General features: G+C 37.7%; 1 protein-coding gene across 1 annotated transcript in view; it reads left to right on the top strand.

Moving 5' to 3' along the window:
* The first annotated feature begins 662 nt into the window (after window positions 1-662).
* tsc22d3 (TSC22 domain family, member 3) overlaps window positions 663-20,775 on the top strand; it is a 33,864-nt gene continuing 13,751 nt past the window's right edge. The window contains exon 1 of the mRNA XM_044126913.1: window positions 663-1,389. Coding sequence (XP_043982848.1) covers window positions 1,049-1,389 — 341 coding nt within the window. The 5' untranslated portion in view covers window positions 663-1,048. The remainder of the gene's footprint in view (window positions 1,390-20,775) is intronic.

The raw sequence follows: 20,775 nt of genomic DNA, 5'->3' as shown, positions 1-20,775 counted from the left end.
TGTGGAGATGCTTATTTAAAGTAGGAAAAGTAGGAAACTGGAAGCTGGTCACAGTTGATTGGAAGATTGAAGGAGTGCTGCAAAAAATCTATGATTGAGGCCACAGGTTTTTCTTCCAGCAGCACAATAACCCTAAACATACAATGAGATCTACAAAGGATTTGTTTAGATCGCACTTTGTGCTCTAAAGACATTTATTTGAGTGACTGCAACGTGACAAAATAGGAGAAAATACAACGGGAATTTTTTTTTGCAAGGTCCTAAACTGTGTAAAGTCATAACCAGAAGCAGGCCTTTTCAATTAAAAGTGCCAAGTTTAGCTGAGGGAACCCGTGTGTGCTTTTATTTTCACAACTTAGCACATCTTATCACAGTTTAGAGTTGCTGCAAAACTTTCTCTCTCAGCCGCTCCTTGGGCTGTCAGCAGGGTGAGGTGGAGCTTAGATAGCTGCACATGTTTGAAGCATGCTCAGCAAAGTCCCCTCCCTCTCTGTCTCTTGTACTCACTCTGTTAATCTGAAGGAGGAAGAAGGAGGGACCAGTTTCTGCAAACAGTGATGCTTTTTACCAATCACAGGTCTTTCCACTCCCTCTGTGTGTCTTTCCCTCCTCTTTTGCTCCCTCCTCCGTGTCTCTAGGCACGCCAACTAAAAAAAAAAATAAAAAAAAAAGTTCAGGGAAAGCAGTGATAAGCAGCAAGCAGCTTCTGGGTTTTGCTTACAAGAGGACTCCCGCTGAATCGGCGCGAGAGAATGTTTGCAAAGAACTCTATTTTCCTGCCACTGTAGCAAAACAGTGCAGCAGCGTCGGCTCGGAACAGAAAGCTGTAACTCAGGACAGCCACAGGAGGGGAGACTCATTGACAGAGGCAGGCAGAGTGCGTGGCGACTTCTCAGTAAGAGCTCAACCTGACGTTTTAGCCTCACTGGCCCAGGCGAGGGGACAGGATGACACTCTAGACTGTCCCTGAACTTCTTCCACTTTGTCCTCACATCAGTCTCTGTCATTCCTGCACCTGCTCCCTTTTCTCACTCACCTACCCACGAAGATGTCAGACGAAGACTGCCGCTCGCCCATAGGCCTGGACTGCTGCAGCTGCTGCCTGGACCTGGCCAACGGGTGCGATGACTCCCTGTCCAGCAGTGCAACTCGAAGCCACGGCACTGCGGGGGCCCTGCCACCAAGCCCCACCAGCCCCAGTGTGCACCACTTCCGCCAGCTCCGCAGCCAGCTGATGTACCAGAACCTGAACACAGACAAGCTGAACAACATCATGAGGCAGGACTCCCTGGAGTCGGTGGTGAGGGACCCCTGCTTTCTCCTCAATGAGGGGATCTGCAGCAGCAACATCGACCAGACTATGTTGTCCATTCTACTCTACTTTCACAGGTACGTTTAATATTCCTGATTTGATTAAGACATTCTTTATGGTTCTTGAAGAATATTTATGAAGAAGTTTGCCTTATCACCTGTTGAAGTGTGCATAAAATTATCAATGAAACTGTAACTTATTTTTAGTTATTCAAACTGTTTTCAGATTTTATTGAAAACAGTTGTCTGAGATCTATAACAGCTAGGTGAAAAGATCCAACTTCTAAACTAAATGATTTCAAAACACTTGCACACCTTCTCAAATTCTTGCATGTACTGACATGTGCAATCAATCGTACGCAACTCTGACAAATCTGTGATTTTACTCTGTGATCTGTGATTTTATTTTTGAACTTCCTGACTTTACATGCAGTGACTATTGTTTGCATTACCTCGAAAATAAATCCCTTTGTTGGACCAATCGGGAGGGAAAAAGTAAAGTTCATTGTGAGAAAGCAATTTCTTCCCATAAATTTATGAAAATAATTATTTTATGGTTTGACACTTTCAGTTGAAAGTGTCTCATCTTAGGTCTTTTTTATAACATATTTTTAAACCTCATAACTGAATTCTTGAGACGGACCAGAACCTATTAAGTCTTAGTGATTTAAAGTTTGATTTGCTGCAACAATAAATGAAATGCTGCTTCAGTTTTTTTCTAGCAAACTGCAGTTTTCAGTGTTGTTTAATTTCCTGGGTTAAGGTCAGGCTGATGTAATTTTAGAGAGGAAAATCAATACATATTCAGAGAAATTAAATCCCAATAACAACATTCATACACAGTATGCGAAACACAAAAACATCAAGGTCGACTGTTGACCAATGAAAGACATATTTTTATTGATTTAATTTTACAGGTAATCTTGAGGACATTCTTGATATTTATCTCAGCTTTCGTTTTCTCTTTATAAATACTTAGTTTCACGTAATCTTGTATTTTCTTTAACATTTACAGTCACTGTTTCATTGTTATCAGAGAGGCTATTATTTTATTGCTGTTCTTCTGTTATTACATATAATTACCATGACAATAAAAAAATATATAAATAAATTAGTTGTATTTGTGTGAAAATACAAAAACAAAATAAAAGATCATAAATGTAAATTCACTGCCATCTTTTCATCTTATTAACAAGTCAAACAAACCCCCATTTTGTAGGTACTGACTATTTGGATTTAAAAAAATCTATACAATTGTTTGTTTTGATTCAACCTTTAGGCTTCACTCTGGAAAATGTAGTTGCTGTTAAATTGTTCACTTGTTTGGAAGAATTACCATATCAGTTATGTTCTCTGGATAAGAGCCATAATAATGCAGATTATCCATACTAGTTAAACTTTAACCATGCCTTTGCTTTTCTGTACTGTATGACTGTTCTAATGTCTTTGGCTCATGAGTACAGACCATGCAGAGGACATAAAGCCATTTATTGCAGACTTCACCTGATTGGGCTGCACAATTATTACTATTACTGTTTCTTTTGGAGTCCTGCTGATGGAGACAATGGTGATAATTATAGTTATTCTTTAGCACAGCCTGGATAATGTTTGTATTTGCATGAAAACACCACAGTGGCAGCAGTCAGAAAATCTTCTATTATAAATGAAACAGCACTTACAGGAAGTTTCTAGGAGGTCTTGTTGGGGTGATTGTTGTTTGAAGCAAAGCCAAAAAGTTCAGACTGGGCCAGGATTTGTGATTCAACAGAAATGAACCAAACAATATTAATTATTTATCTAGAGGCGACTACAGGTGACTGCAATGCTGGGCCACTTTTGTCTCATTTTCAGTCACAAAAGTGCCATCATGTGACAAACTTGAAGAGTTGTGAACACATACCGTACAATGACTGATCATGAGACTTTATGTTTATGAAAAGAGCCAAATAACAGTCAAAACACAAAGGAGTGAAAAACAGCAGCACAGTGTGTCAAAGACCTCATAAAAACCTCCCCATGAACTTTCTGTACAGGAATTTGCTCCCTTCACACAGCACTTACAAGCAGTAGGACAAATGTCTGTAACAAACCAATTATGCAATGCAAAGGTATGAAGAATTTTATGTTCCTGTCTGAAACTTAATCACTTTAAGGAGTGAAAGCCTCAGCTATGCGTGAGAATGTTCAGTAATGATGGGCTTGAAATAACAATGAGCTGATAAAACAGCACAGGCAAATGTTGCATAATTCACATAAAGATGAGATTTAACCTTAATCTCCCAGATCTTGCCTGCAGACTTAATTTTCCAGCTCCATTGGGAAAATTGTGATAAATGGCTAATAATGCTTTAAGAGAGTATAGGGAATGACAGACAGTAACACTGTTTACATTTTTGCAGAAAACAGCAGAAGTGGGACAGAGACAGTCACTTTCCTTAGTTTCTGTTTTGTTTACAGCAAAATCAAAACCTTATTGTATGGAAAATTGTTGGCCAGTTTATCTTGAGTTTATTGCTGGGTGTGTTCAGGAAACATCATGATCTGACCATCTCACAGAGAAGTAAAGACATGATCAGGCTTTTTCATAATGCCTTTCACAACATCTTGGTTCAAGTACTGTATAAACAACCCAAAAGTTTTAATGTGAGATCTATGTTTGTTCATCTTTAATGCTGCCTTTCTAAAGTGCTTGCATTCCTGTCCACATTTCTTGACAGTTGGTGTAAAACACAGTTAAAACACTCATATTTTAATGCTGCAGCATAGCATCAGATGAATAAATAAATTAAAATCCAGCCTTTAATTTGAGTACATTTTGTTCCGATTATTGTTTAGAGATAAAATTGGCGGCCTCACAATTAGTGGCACCTATAGAACTGTTTACTATAAAAACAAACGTGACAAAAGCCTTTATAAATATAAATAAATTAAGCCATGCTAAGATGTTTTTCTAATCACTGAAGCCCTTGGAAATAGAGAAAAGAGTAACATTAATTTCTTCTAGCATTTATTCAAGATTGGGAATAAAAGAGAACATGCCATTCCCATCAGGCAGTTGTGTGTTGACCTTTTCAATATAAGAATATGACTAAATGGAGCACTTACGTCCTTAAACTTGCCCATTTCTACAATCGGTGAAATAATTAAAAAGCTTAAAACAACTGGAATAACTGTAATAAGCGAGCCTGGACGAGAACATCAGCTCATCTTGCCACCATGTATGGTGAAGAAGAAGTTAAAAACAATGTCCAGAGCTTAGAGAGAGCAAATCTTTCCATGTGAGATTGTGCTGTTTTCAGTAAATATTCCTTTATTCCAAGGTTTTTTAATACATCTTTATCAGGTGTGCAAGTAAAGAAGGAGGCAAATAATACATATCAGTTCACTTGGAACAATCTGTGACATTCTGAAATTACAGTGCATCTAATCTCTGGTGAAATTTCGATAAAATGCTCCGTCAACAAGACTTCCTTGTTGCTTTTACATCACTATAAATATGCAGGAGACGCTGTAAATTCCTTCTTAATCCAAGGTGTGCCCAGACAGAGACCAATTTAGTTAATTTATACACAAGTCACACCTGAAAATGTGCCTCTTATCAGTGAAACTTGACCTGACTACAGCTCCTCAGCTTTAAATGATTTGCATGAATGGTGAAACAGACATATAGAAAACCAAAGAAGGCTCAGTGTGCACTCAGTTCACCCATGCTCTGTGCAGTTTGGCTGCTTTATGTGCCATTCTTTGAGATTAGTTTCTGTATTAACATCTCAGAATGAAACACCATCTCTTAAATGCCTTTCTATGCAGCTCATATTAATGTGGAACAACTCAAAACAGTCTGGAGTTCACTTTCCAAATCCTTGCCATATAATGCAAAATGTATTTTCTGGCATGCGGGTTAACAAACCAAATGGATTGCGTGCTGAAACAAGCCCAGAGATCAGAACAAAATCATTGCGCCACCTATAACAGTTAAACATCCAATCCCTTTTCCAATGTTACAAAGACATTCTTGTGCAAGAACGATGGAATCTTAAATCCTGCAAAGACATGGCACAATACATGATCTGGAAGAAGAAATGCTGTTCCCAGAAAACTGTTATAAGCTATCCCTGCGCTGCCCACATTAGAGGCAAAACATCATCATAACATTTCCAAATTACATAACTTGATCTGAGCTTTCTTAAGAAAAACAAACCACAAAGACAATTTATTACTTGTAAAGCAAAGATGACAAGTGTGTTTCACAAAGGTCTAAATAAAAAATTAACTGTATTATAATGATTAGTGGGTGGAAGGATAAAAGGATCCAAATACTTATGAATTATTAAATCTAATTGGATTTATATTTTCTATTACTCATTTAATAAGAGAAATACAACTATAAAATAGATTATGTTCAATAAGTTAGCAATTGTTCTTTTAGTTTTTCTTTGCACTATTATCTGAGTTAAGTAACACTGGTGATGGTTTCAAAATCCATGTTGTTTCCATGTAAGTAAATATGTATAATATAGGTAAATAACGATTACTGAACAAAAAAGCAATATCATTATAGGACAACAATTTTGGCCCAAATTATCATAAATTTCCATTCCTAATTATCATATGTAAACATTTTCTTAAAAGAAACATTTTCTTGAAGAATTATATATTTATATTCGTTTTAGAAAATATAATATTCCATACAAAATTAGATATTATTTGAAACCTTGGTCTTAATAAAATTACCACCGCTTCTCTTTTCAGTAGACCCATGAAATGACAGAAATTCCCTAAATGCACACAATCTTATTATTGATTTAAATAGTAAGAAGAAAAACATGTAAAATAATACCTGAAGTATTTTAAAATACCACCATTAGTAAGAATCAGATGCGACCCAGCTCTGTTTCTTCTTGGCCTCCCTTCAAAATCAGTCACACTGACACAATTGCACTTCAAACTTTGTGACAATTTATTACTTTTGGCTAGAAAACACATTTTAATTAATTGGATTAAGGATAAACCACCAACTATCACACAATGGTATAGAGAAATATTTAGGGTCCTCCTTTAGTGCAGTTCTTAAGGGTAATGAGAAACATTTCATTGATATGTGGTCTCCTGTGCTAAGCTGTTTGCCTAAAGAGCTGACACAACTTGTGATGAGAGGTCAGAATCCTATAAAGTGGAAGGTCTCACCAGGTCTTAACTAATGAACATCCTCCTTTGGTATTACTATGCGTCTTTCTTCTTTCTTTGATCACCCGGCTAGTCATGATTGTGTTGATATCAGGCTTTAAATATGTTAATGTTTGGCGACCACTGAAGACATGATTTAACTAGAATGTGACATTGCGGGATGTGCTGTGGTGGCGCAGGGGTTAAGCACAACCCACATAAGGAGGCCTTAGTCCTCGACGCGGCCGTCGCAGGTTCGATTCCCGGCCTGGCGACCTTTGCCGCATGTCTTCCCCCTTCTCTCCTTACCCACTTTCCTGTCTATGAACTATCAAATAAAGGCCACTAGAGCCAATAAAAAAAAAATAAAAAAAAGAATGTGACATTGCACGGCGGCTTCCTTTTATTTTATTTTATTTTTTTATTTGCTCTTTATGTTTGTTTGTTTTCTTCTGTTGTTTTTGTTTTTGTTCCGTGTCCCATATTCATGTAAGGTGACTGGCTGCACAGTGTACAATTTTTTATTTTTTCTGTTTGTGAAACACAAAACTAATAAAAATGTTTTTAAAAAAAATAAAAAATACCACCATTACCTCACAACATGAGCGTTTGTACATAAATTCTGCTCCTTTTGAATGACATAACTATCCGTTTCATTTCAATGCTCACATGAGGTCACATAGCTTCAATTTTTAACTCATACTCCCTTAAATGCATCTAGTGATGTAAAGTGCAGATGTTTGATGGCCTTCTCTTCGACAGCTTGTGAAATGTCTTTATGCCCCAGGATACAAAATCCATAAAAAATAAAAATCTGCTCTTTTCCTGGTCCTTCATGGCACACAGCTAGTTTGATTTTATGCATTGGGTATTGGCTTAGAGTAAAAGGCACATTCAGCCAATAAAAAGCAGATTTAGTCACACTCTGGACCGAGGCATTAAAGCCTAAAATGGAGTCTTTAAGGACACCTGGTTTTTGAGTTGATGCCTAGAACAAAGTGCAGGCACACTCTGGTCAGTTTCTCTTTTTACTACACTTTATTTTTTTGTGCTTGTTGAAGAAAAGTCTGAGCTGTTGGAGCATCTGTGTTTGAAACACAGTTGCAGAGGGCAATAAGGCCAAAAATGTCAGGGGGAATGTAATAGATTCATGGCTCTGACAAATAAAGGCCATGAGAAGCAATGCCAGGATGGAGAGTTGAAGCCTCAGTAAGAGTCAGGCTGTCAGACAGGGGGCTGGAAAGAAGACAAAACATAATCCGGACTAACTAAAAATAGGGTACTGTTGATAGTGAGCGGAGGTAAGATATAGGCAGAGTGCTGATGTTTGTGGTATAAATCAAACAGAGTGCCAAAGAAAGAGGAAGTCTTCATGAAAAGTTTTTTCTTCTCGCTTTCCAGAGTTCCCTCTACAATAACAAGAGGTGGTCGGGGATCACTTTCTAGCATAAAAGACTACTTTAACAATTTAGCATGTATTTGTTTGTCTTTGAAACACATAGTGAACCCTTTTGTTCACTGGAGGACCTGGTTAAAAATGAATGCATAATAATTTCTTTTTAATTGGGCTTTTATTACCTTGTTGTGCTGTGTGAATAGCATGGGAATGTTCTTGGTGCATTGCCAGACAATTCTTGGAACCACCTTCACATAGTTGGTGTTCCAGTTTATAACTGTGTCAGACTGCTAAGTGCCTCAGACACCAGGCGATCCTGTCTGTAAGAAAATGGTTATTAGACCAAAGACAAAACATGAAGAATACATACATTTTATTTCCTAAACTTGCACAAACACACAATGGAAACCATTGTTATGATCCTGTTGTGCAGACAGAAATGAATGTGTGTATAAGTGGGCGTGTGCATGCATGTGTGTCTCAATGTATTAAATGTACTGACACACCCTGAACCACAAGTTCATGCAATCTGGGCTGTACAACTCTTTCTGTGGCAACTGCTGCCACTTTGTGCTCAGTTGCTCTTAGCAACATTACAAATATTAGATATATTGCAGAGAGCTGTTCCTTTTCTCCATAAACTTTGTTTAGATTATTTTATCTCAATATCACTAAACAAATTTTTCTTCTGCACAGACATAATAATAGTGTGGTGTAATTGCAGACTCACTATCTTATTGTCACCAAAGGAATACAGGTTATTCAGTCAATAGGTGCTGGAAACACCAGAAAAATTGCAAAATTTCCTTCTAAGATTTTCTTAAATGAGTTATGGCAATAACTTTTCACCTATATTTTAACAGAATTATATATTGTTTTCTCAAATGTTTGCATAACAATTTATTCCAGTTCATTTTGGCTCAGATTCCCATTTGCGCCAGCTGACTTTTGACAGATTAGGACCCCTAATCAAACCAAAATAATTTTGAGAGAAAAATGCATGATGAATCTCAAAGCTCTATGTTAGACTGTCATGAGAATACAGTATAAGCACTATGAAAAAACATATAGGTTATATCTGTGGAATGCAAAAACTTAAGTATACATTTTCAAATTTAAGACTTGGATGAAGCTCATTTGCTGAAAAAATAATGAAATCTTCTTTTCAATAAAATAAAATCTGTTTGTGTATTCTCTGTGCATAAAACAACCAGGGTTTATTACAAAATAACCATTTGTAAGTGGTCCAAATAAATTTTCTGCCAAATATTGGCCAAATGATAGGAATAAACTTGGAAACTGGTCTGTTATTAGTCGTTTCAGGTTCTGCGTTGAACTGACATGAGGCATTTTAAAAGCACAGCAACACTCCTGAATACTCCTTTATTATACAGAGGTGACCCAAAGCATTATTAGCACATCACAACAACTGAATCCATCTAAGCTTTTTTGTCCCGAGCGTAGATACCGTATGTACCAAAGGAGGATTAAAAATCTATGAGTAACACGTGTTAGTCATTGAAGTCACATCCTCAAGATCAGATTGTGCAGAGAAGCAATTAAGAATTATGACAAGGAGCTGACCATGGCCTCTTTCCAAACCATTAAAAATAAATGCAGTCAAACTCAACTTTGGCCAAACTATATATATATATAGATCTATCTATATATAGATATATGGTGTTACAGGAGGTAATTTCTTGAAAGCCCAGAATGACCTCATCAACTCCTCTTGCCTAAGCAGACACAACCAACTAAGCCCAAACATAAAGGGAGGCATTAAGGAGAACAAGATATCAGATTGCAGGACAAAGGAAATTGGGCTACCAGTATGTCAAAAATGCGACAGTGTTACTGAGCACTCAGACTGACTCGCTGGTATTTTGCTTTGTCATCTGAGGAGCAGGATTCCCCTGTGGCTCCCAAAAGTATGCTTCCTGCTCACTGCCAATGCTATACAGGTTCACAAAACTTTCCCTACTTCACAAAATACTAGATGCATGTGTGCAGGATATTTTAGTCCACCTTCTATATTGTCAATGATAAATTGGCCACAGGATCATGTAACAAGAAAAAAATGACAGGCAATTTCAATTGTTTTGAAACGGCTTTTTGTAATATATGCTGGAAATTCTCATGACTTACTGGACTGATTGTGTAAAAGAAACCCCAAGAACGTTCTTTTAACACTGCTTGAAATAGAATGTTGCTGTAAAACATAACAATTGACCAGAACCTAAAGAGAATGTGGTGATTTTATAAATGTACCCTCTGAAACTATATATTTGTGGTTTAAAAAATGAGAGGAAGTCCTTCAGGATCCAATGCTCATTATTGCCTTTTCTCTCTCCTTGAGTTTTGTTCTACTCCACATCTCTCTGAGTTCCAGTTGGCAGTTTCTGGGATTATGCAAGTGTACAGAGAGGAGGTGGTGATGTGGTGGGGTGGAGCAGCTCTGACTGGTGCTCCCTGTCTTATCTTTCTGGACCATGGCTATGGCGCCTAATTAGATAATAAGAGAGCCTGTCAACACACTCTCCTTTGCATGCAGCCTAACTCAAATTGTAAGTGTAGTCATCCTGCCTCTATTTATATAGATGTTTTACTGTATTTAGTTTGGAAAGTGATAAGGCTCAAGGGATGGCCTCTAAGGTTGTAAAATATTCACACGACACGAGTCTTTGCACATTTTGACACATTACAACCACATTACAACCACCAACATAAAGTAGCACATAATTGTGAAACGGAAAGATAAAGGATGTCAAAACATCCTGATTTAGATTTTAAAATCTAACAAGTGTTCCGTGCCACCTTGTCTCTAGTTGTATGTTTTAGTTTCATTTTCCAGCTGGAACATTTTGTATGTGAGCTAAATTGTTTAATTTTGGCCTCCTCTGAGCAGAGCACCTTCTTCCACATGCTTCCCATGTCCTACATGCTTTTAACATTCTTCCTTCAGAAATGGCTTTGTTTCTTTCTGCCACTCTCTTCATCAAGGACAGGTTTGTGTATCGCATGACTCATAGGTGACTAGTCAAGAAATTCTCCGTCATGTTCTTTTTGCGCAGTCTGTCAGCATTGGTGGACAGCCGTGTCTGGTGTGTTTCTTTGTCTCCATTACTGAGAATAAATTATGCATCTTGTTGGACTAAATTTTCTGTTGGGGTTTCAGATTAAATGTTTAATATAGATTTCAAACTGCTTGAAAGAAAAAAGCATGAATAAATAAATTAATAAAACCCTCTAAGACTTTAAAAATGATGCATAATTTTTCCATGTAACACACTATTTTGTGCTGCATGGATACAAAATCCCGACAAAAATACATTCAAGTTTGAGTTTATAATGTGACAAAGCATGTTGTTACATGATGTCTTTATAGTAGCCTTAGTGGAAACTGATGCAGGACTCTGAAATGTTCACCGTATTCTGCTTTCCCACTTGTTTTCTGACTTTGTGTTAGTTGTGATGTTTTGACTTTCCTGGCTACAATTTGCTAACTTAAAGAGGAGGTGAAACGTAGAGACAGTGGAAACAAATTACTATTGATGAGCATTGAGCACTTCAGCAGGTATATAATAAGTATGTTGCTTGAAAAGCTTAAACTCTTTGTGCACCTAGTTCATGTAAGATAGAAAATATTTTCCAACAACAATATGTTTCAAAATCCTGAGGTAATTATACCTTTCTATCGTTAAAAGACTGGCATCCTCAGACTTTATTTGAAATTAATTCTGATGTTGCTCCAACTGTTTTTCTTTCTGTTAGATGCCTATTTCATAATCCCAAGTGTTTTCATCTCACACTGCATCACTTTCTTTTTTGTTTAACCACAGTAGCCAGCTCCACACAATGCACCCAGACAGTGCTTTTGTGGAGCAGGTCTGAGCCAGGACTATCATTAGCCTATCTTATTCTCCCTGGGTTTTATTCATACGCAGGTTTGGGTACATGCTGTACTCTCAGTGTACACATGCACAGACACAAAGGGAGAGTGAGAGAAAGAAACAGAGAGAGAGAGAGAGAGAGAGAGAGAGGTGCAAAGCAAATACAGAAGAACTGTGGCTATGCTTAGATTAACTACATGAAAGACCACAAAAATGTGTGCAGCTTCATTAATAATGGCTCAGAGAAACATACATCAACCTGGGGGATGATCTTGTAACTCGTAATGAGATATACTAAAGCAATATTGACCCAGCATATTAGTAAACTTTGCAGCTTCTCAGGGCCTCATGCTGGCCTTGGAGCTACAAAGAAAACTTCAATTCACACAAGACCAATTGACAATTTCACTTATAGTGTAGATCCTGAGAAAATCCTTTTTTAGTTTAAATTCATGTGTGCATAGTCATAATTTGAAGCCAGGTTAATAATTTATGCTGCTTGAATCTGAGCTAAAAACAACTTTATGTACACAATAGCTGGTTACAAATAAATCAGAAAGTTACAGTCCTATTTTCTTGTTTTCATTCTTATTTAGAACAAGTACGAGTTTAATCCCAATGTTAACCTAATGAAAAAACTGAAAAGTATTTATGTCACCAGCAGTATTTAGATTTAGGTCTTAAAACCCTTCTTATAACTGCAGACAAGCTTTACAAGAGTGCTAATTTATAGAATAACGTGATGTTTTGCTGAAAGTAACATAAAACACAATACGGTAAATGCTGCTAAACCACTTGCATTAATACAAAATGCGCAATTAACCATGAACAATTTAAAAAGGGTAAAAGTCAGTAGAGCTGAACTCACTGGTGGGCTCAATTCACCCTCCAAATTAAATTCCTCTTGAGGCTTCCTATAACATTGGGGCATCTCTGCAGACGCAACATCTCATTTCTTAGAAAAAAATAATAACTTCTCAGAGCTTCAGCAGGTCTTGGATCTTTCATCAGGACTCAAAAGTTGCCACATCAGACCCCAAACCCACGTTCTGCTTTTAAAGATACAGGATGACTGCAGTTTGCCAGCGCTGATGAAATGTCTGTGTTAGTAAACAGCTTTAGGTTCTTGGGGTGGAGATGCAATTTAGGGAGACCTGACTTTCCTAAACAAGACTCTTCCTGTCGTGCAATGCCTAAAACGGTAATGAGTTTGGTAATAAGAGAGGGAACATAATTTTGGCCAAGCAGCCCATCTTGAATTGAGTTATGCATCACAAAGTTAAATGGGTACAAGCGTTCTCCTTATATTTCTCTCTGCGGAATAAACAGTTATGTACAGAGGATGTTTTGAAAGTAGAGGTAAGCAGGATTTATGTTGAAACATCTCACATGTGATGTGTGGTTCCAACAGCACCTAGAGAACGTCTGGGAAAAAGCTTCATTAAACTGTGCAACGCTGAAAGATCAAGAAAAAAAGGTAAACAAGCTGTGCACCTCACCCAGGTGTGAAGCTGGAGAAAATATTGGGCAACCTAAACGCTCTGTGGTGCAATGGGTTTGTTTCATAAAGTTGGCAATAAATTATTTTTTTTATTATTCAAGAAAGCTAATTTCCCTGTTAAAATATACTGGAACTTTGCAGACGCTGAATAAAATTTATCTGGCATTGAGAGTTAAGGTTAGAGTATTCATGCCTTGTATTAAAATCGGCTTGCAGATCTCCATGAACCATCAAACTCTGGGTTTGATGAATAGAGTTTCCTGTTTTACGGCAGCAGTTCCAAATTTCCATGATTTGTTGTACATGCACTGGGTTTCTGCACTGGCAAAGAAAGCAAAAGAGAGCAACTAAAATAAAATAGAAGGGGAGTTTGGGCAGGGTGAAGATTAGAAAATATTTGCAGACAGGTAGGCCTGTTCAGTCTGGCTCTACTCTTTCTGGGAAACAATATGTTATGAAGGAAAATCTGAACATATCGGCCAAGTTTTAGATAGTCTGTAATTGTTTCTGGCTGTTTGACAGAGAAAGAGATGAGACTGAAAGAGTGGGAGGCACTAGCCAAGTCAAATGAGCGAAAATAACAAGATGCATCCTGTCCGTGACCTCACTTCTGTCTGCTTCGCTCTCCAGCAAGGAGCGGTTTAGACTGGTTGGATCTAACAAGATTCTCTCTCTCTGCCCCTTTGTGCCATCCCACCACCAACAGGGACAATTAACACTAGCGACATTAAATGTCCTCCTTCTGCATTCTTTCCAGTATGGTGTCATGGAAATGAATGACTCAGGGATTCATCATTATGTTTGCACTCTTTGTTATGTCCACAATCTGGGATTAAGCGAAACAGTAGTCCTGCATGAAGCATGTCGATGTTTCTGGAACAAAACACAGTCAAATGCAGCCATGCTGATGAGAAGAAGGAAAGGTTGACTATTTTTCTCTTACTTAACACTATTTCTACTCATATGTACCCAGATTCCATCTAGGCTGCCACCCACATCCATGACACAAGCCTTTCAGGGGCCTACAATGCACACAAAGACCTATTTATTACTAGCCTGAATGTAAGGTGTCACATAACGGGAAGCCTCGGAAGAAAAGAGAGACAGAGAGAGAGAGAGTCGTTTACGTAACGCTTAAGGTTGCAACCTTTCAGTATTCGTTGAAGTTGTGGTTGGGGTCAAGTGGTTTTCGTGTCAGTGGGAGGATCTTTTGTTGTGGGAGTGCCTGAGCAAAACAGGAAGTCCAGCATCTACGCCCTTTCTTCACCGAAACTTTGCAATCACAGCTGGACATATATCACAAGTCAACTGTAAAATGTCAGAGGAGCAATAACACAAATGGAAAAAAAATGGTTCCATGTAGCCAGCAGTACATATTCAGTTTTTCAGTAACTTTCCACAAGTGCTAAATTCTCCCACATTTACGGGGATCCAGCAGGAAATAATCAACTGCTGCAGGAGCCTTTCCCTCTTTGCCTTGCATCGCCTGTTTACATGTCAGTTCCACACACTTGCTTCATCTGACCTTTAAGTGCAAATTGATCCATCATCCTTAGGCTTGTTTAACTTTCATATGAGCAATACTTCTTCTGCAGGCTGCTCTCATGTGCCAGGTCATGGTGTGGGTGGGAATAGTGCACATGCTGAAGAGGAGGTTACTAAACTCTGCTTTTTTGCGTTGAATGTTTATAAAAAGTCTGAAATGTTCAGTCAAGGTGCAGAGAAAAACATGTTGTTATGTTTTAAGCAGTTTGAATATCAGGTGTGTTGTTGTGCTGCACAGACCTCAAGATGGTAAAAATATCCTGAAAAAGGGGATTTAATAATGACGCAAGCAAGTATTGTTGCATACATGCAGTACCTTGCAAAAGTTATAAATAGCCTTTGACTTTTGCCACACAGCATCTCTGTACCAGCTGCAGAGATGCGTAGTTCTGGTGGACGGATCTGTTGACAGAAAAACACTCCATAAAAACATCACCCCTATACCAAGACATGGTGGTGGTAGCATTGTATTGTAGGATGTTGCTCTAGGAAGGCAGTAAGCAATAGTGGTTTCTGGTGTGGCTTTGGTGGCTCTCTGCTGAGGGCAGTACTGTACAGAACAGGATTGTCAAATAAGAAAAGAAAAAAGTAATTTATCAGTTTTACCCTTAGCAATTTTTCTATTGCTTACAGGCATGTGCAGCAGAACAAAGTGGAGTTGGTACCAATAATGTGCAAGGTGTATTTGTAAAAAAAATATGGCTGTATGCCGGAGCTGCCTGGAGATGCTGAAGACAGTATATGTCTGAAGTTTCTCCATTAGCACCCCGAGTATAACTTAACAGACTTTTAAAGACTTTAGTCTGAGCTTGACAATCAGTAGTTCAAACTGTGAATACACATTCACAAAATGTTATCTCTACTTAGCATTAAGGTTAAGACAAGCAAGTAAACAATATAAACACAGGACAAACCTGGACTGAATAATTTAAAACTGATCACAGATTGTTTTATAAGGTGCAAAGGAAGCAGCTGGCCTTGGGCAGCAAACATGCAGGAATCCCTAAAGAATATTGACTCAGGTTGCTTCAGACAAGTGCTGTCCACACTTTGGCTTTAATGTGACAAAATGTTCATCCTTTTTGTTTCAATTTCAAAGATTGGCCGGACCCTTACTTTGAATGTTGTGATTGGTTTTTATGCTGATACTAAAGTTGATATCAACAAGGTGTAGTCTTTTTGTTGATGAACTGATGCTAAGAGAAAAAGTGGACAAACCCAAAAAAAAAAAAAAAAAAAAAAACTCACTGCTTCAGCAATCACGCTATGAGTGATGAAGATTGTCTTGGATTAGGATGACCCGTGGTTAATGTTCTGACTCTCCAACCGTGAATGATGTGTAGATGTGCTGTAATGGCAGAGTGCTCCCAAGGCTGTCCTGTTCTCACCAGAGGTTACACAACAAACACACAGAAAAACTGTGTGACTGTGTTGGCAAAACAACCCTTCAACAGCTTTGTTCATTATATCACCCATTGAGTAGCCAGCTTGAATGAAACTCTTGTTATTTGAACCACCATTTTTTTACAAGGGCTTTTTGGGTTTTCTTCTGTTTTTGTTCTCAGACTTACTTTCTGGTGGTTCAGAGAGAAAGGAAGTTACTGTAGCTCATATCAATGGGAAGAGAGCATTTTTTCTGTGCTTTTCTGAACAGTTAGGAAGCATAAAAAGAAAACCGAAGCTGTGAGCTTAGCAAGATACTTCCACCTATTCAAATTTAAATGTTTCGCAAGGAGGAGATATCAAATTTAGACAAAGGCTTTCTTGTGCTGTGAGTGTTGTTTGCACCTGAAAAAGCTTCCTGAAGCACCTCTTAAGATGCAATTCAATTTTGGGGAGCTTTTCCTCTCCTTTTTGCACAGACATATTCTTCTTGTGAGACATTTTATTGAAGCAGATTGAGAATATTGTAGCTGGTCAAATTAGACACTCAGCTTGGAGTGAGCATTTAAGATGCTGCTGGAGGCAGCATCAGGTGTGCTGTCAGGATGTTTTTTTTCCTCCAGGAAGCTAGTCAAAGTTGATGGGAAAATGGATGCAGCCAATTACAGCGCAGTACTGAAAGCAAACATGTTGCAGGCTGCTGGAGGATATTTTGGTGGAGGTTCACCTTCTAGCGGGTCAGTGTAGGGCTCTGATCTTGAGCTATTTTACAAAGACGAATAGGTAAAAATTTTTATTTTAATCATGAGTAAAGTTTGTATAAACACACCACAGAAGAATTACAACTGTAATGCAGCAACAGGTGGTTCTGTAATGCACTGACTAAAGGGGCTGAACACAAATGCACTTATGGAGATTATTAACAAAAACCTTTGAAGACAAAAACTTCTTAGTTCAGTGTGTATTTTTCTTAGTCTTAAAATTGTAATGAATTACAATGATGTTGTAAGTGGTAATTCATCTCATTCTGGGGAGTGTGAATATTTTTGTAAGGTACTTCATATATATTCATTTGTATTTTTTTCTTGCACATCTTATACGCCAGCACTGCAGAATCTTGGTAATGTCACCAGTTTGTTTCCTGGTGGCCACTTCTGGGAATCGATGCGCGTTTCACTCATTATCTATGACCTTAATTGTCTTGGGAATAGAATGGAGTAATTATGCAAACTCTTGACCTGCAGTGATAGCCTAAAACAGGCTGTGACACCTGTTTCCACAAACACATTGAGACATCCAGTGGGACAGATTAAAGACTTAGATTCTTCTTATCATCTTGATCCCAGGATAAGAGGCTAACATGTTTTGCAGATGTCTGCACAGTTACTCTAAAGCATCATGTTGAGCATGCACAATAATGCTTTCTAGGTACACATGCAACGTAGATGTCATAAAGTAAAAGGTTTTCTCACCTTTGGATTAAGAGCTTGACTACTAATTGGGTAGGATGTTTCAAAATTATGCTGCTGCGCACTTTTTCCTCCTGACAAGAAAAAGTGCTTAGATACTTTAGTTGATTGTGCCAACTCCATTTAGAAATTCTTTTTTATTTATTTCAAGAGCTTAGTTCATTTCATTTTTATGTTGACAAACTAGCATGACCCCCATCACCCTGTTTTCCCTCCCCTTGTTCCTTGAGGTAACCATGTTTTTTTGGTAGTTTACCTAAAGAACAGAACTGGGAGTACAGCCAACATCTCCTATCAGAGGAAACACCGCAGAACAACAGCTGTGAAAGCCCTCCCTCTTCCCCACCTCCTCCTCTTCCTCATCTTTTCTCTTCCTCATTTATGCATTTTCCTGTTTTGGTGTTTGGTCATGCTCTGCTCAACCTTCATGATATGAAGCTCTCTGTGAACTGAACTCTGATGAAAAGCGATACACTGGTTTGACGTCTTTTGTCTGCCTCATCATGCCTGTGCTCGACCTGGAACATGACTAGAAATAAAACGAAGAAAAAAAAAAAGAAACGCATATTTCCAGTTGTGTTGTCTCAGAGTTGCATTGTGTTCTTTTAAGCAAACAGAGAGTGGCGTTGGATGTGAAGAAATGTGCACATCTTGCAGCATTTCTTTGTAATCAGCGATTGTGCTAAAGAAAAGGTCTTTATGTAATTCACTAGTTAATACACACGGACAAATATACATGCAGGTTTGCTTATCTTCAATTGATTTTTTTTTATTTACTCTAGTCTCAGCAAAAATCTACAAGTTTATTCATGTGTTTGGGGGGAAAAAAAGTTATTTTTCTTTTCACTTTCTGGTACCAGGGTAGCGGGGCATGACCGGGCAGCCTCGTTGCGTGTTCACCTTTAATCTGGAACACAGCTCCGACATGGTACACTTGCAGAGTAAATACAAATATCTAAGTCCATTGTCCACAAAGCCGAAGTTGTTTCACGGTAACCCTTTCTGCCTTGTGTCCCCTCATGTAAGGTCCTAACACTTTCGAGTCCTTCCCATTGTATAACAGCAACACCTGGGCCAAATACAGGCGGGGTCGTAAGGCAGGCAGCAATTAGGTATATGACGAGACAGGTCAGAGACAGGATAATTCTCTAGAGACAAAGTTGGGGCTAGGCTTTCCTGAAGCACACCACTCAGAGAGGCTTTTATGCACAGGGGCAATGAGGACAGACAGGAATAATATTAATACCAGCTGTCAATGAAGGAGGTGAGCTGTGCAGAAAGGGAGAACAGAGACAGAGAAGCAACCAAACAGACCCGATTAAAGAGCTGCACAGCTGAGGCAGCAGGACAAACGGTTGTGCACAAGGTGGCAGGCAAGACACAAAAGTTGCATGGCAAGTCAAAAGCAGCACATTTTAAAATTGATTTAAATATCTTTGGAATTAATATTTAAAACAACAAGAGCTTCACACTCCTAGTAATCCGCAATTGTTTACTTTGGAAAGGTTGTTAGATATCCTTGAGGCATTTGGTTGTTTTTACACCTTTGCAGCCAGACTTTGAATACAATCTAACAACAACAAAAAAAACCAAAAGCATTAAAGACAGCAATCAATCACAGGAAGACAAGACAACAAAGACAGTGACCAATAATTTTAACAGTGAATGCACATTTGTGTGTACGTGCACATTTTGGGAGTTACAGAAGAACCTGAAAAAGGTGTGATTTTGTTTTAGTTCCTCAAATTTTGACACAGTTCCTCAAAATGACTTAACAGACTTTAATTTACTTTAGAGTACATGAGTGAATCAGTTATAATGACAAATAAGTGGCAGACAGGAAGCAACTTGTTTAAAGGGCTCAGTATTATTCTATTTAACATAAGAAATCCTTTTTTTAGTTAGTTATTTAAGTATGTGTTCATTTCAACACAATTTAAACATTTATCACATAAATACAAACTGTATCAATAGTTATTAAAATAATCATTTATGAAAAATAGAATTAAAGAACTAACAAATTTAGATCAGTTTAGTTAGTTATTATTTAAATAGAATTATTTTATGTTTGAATGATATCTGTGCTATAGCTTGTCACTAAATAATAAATCCTAAATTATCACTTGACAGATCAAATAGACAAATTCAAAAGAATCACTCTCTCTAGCAATGGTAACAGAGTCCAATGTTTTTGAAGGGCAAGGCTAAGAAATAAGAGAATAATTATCAAAATACTTGTGTGTTTTTACATATTTTACAAATACAATTTTATTAACTAAATATTTGCTCAATTTTATAAATTATAAATTTCAGGAATACGTTTAAATCAACATTAATAAAGGTATTTTTTTGTTTAGTGAATTGTTTTACAGTTTCCTTTAAACGATCTCCAACATGAACATTTATTTAACAATTTAATGACATATTTAACAGTGTAAGTATTATTTTTTTTGACTTGATAAACTGAAACAGCTTTTAGTTAGTGGACAGGATGATTGATAATGGCTCACAAACAAGCTGGCACACATATTTTTATTGGGTGTAGTAATTCCACCTTGTATTTAAGAAGAACAACCCTGGATGAGCATTCTGGTGTGCAGTACATGTTTGAACTAGTGAGTCTCTCTGAGTCTTGTTTTCTCAAATTCTATGAGTTCTTTCCACATTTCAGGTCTAAAAAATATGTATATTTCTTCACCATTTACAAGCAGTTGCATTTTTATTTTCTTTTTTGCAATTTTCTTGGCTTTTTACCTTGATGTGTCAGCTTAAAACAGATACACTACCACCATGGTGCGAAGCTCATACATCAAAGCAGGATCTTGGTGATTTCAGCATTGAGATAAAATGACAGCTTCTTGGCTCCCAAATATTGCTTACGTGGGGAAATCTGTGCTTTTTTAAAACAATAAGCGGCTCTTACGCACACTTTCTCACTCAACTGCCAGATCTGATAAGATGTGTCACGTCAGAAGCAGTTTTCACTGGAACAGAGTTTTTGTCTGCTGGCACATTTGTTTTTGTTATGATTTTTTAATTGACCGACGTGAGAGACAATTCCAGAAGCCATTTTGCTTCATTTCACCTTCTGCTACCATTAATCAGTTTATTGCC

Source organism: Gambusia affinis, linkage group LG09, assembly GCF_019740435.1.
Source record: "Gambusia affinis linkage group LG09, SWU_Gaff_1.0, whole genome shotgun sequence".
NCBI classification, from domain to species: domain Eukaryota; kingdom Metazoa; phylum Chordata; class Actinopteri; order Cyprinodontiformes; family Poeciliidae; genus Gambusia; species Gambusia affinis.
The sequence above is the reverse complement of the archived record's forward strand: the minus strand, read 5'-3'. Positions and strand labels throughout refer to the sequence as shown.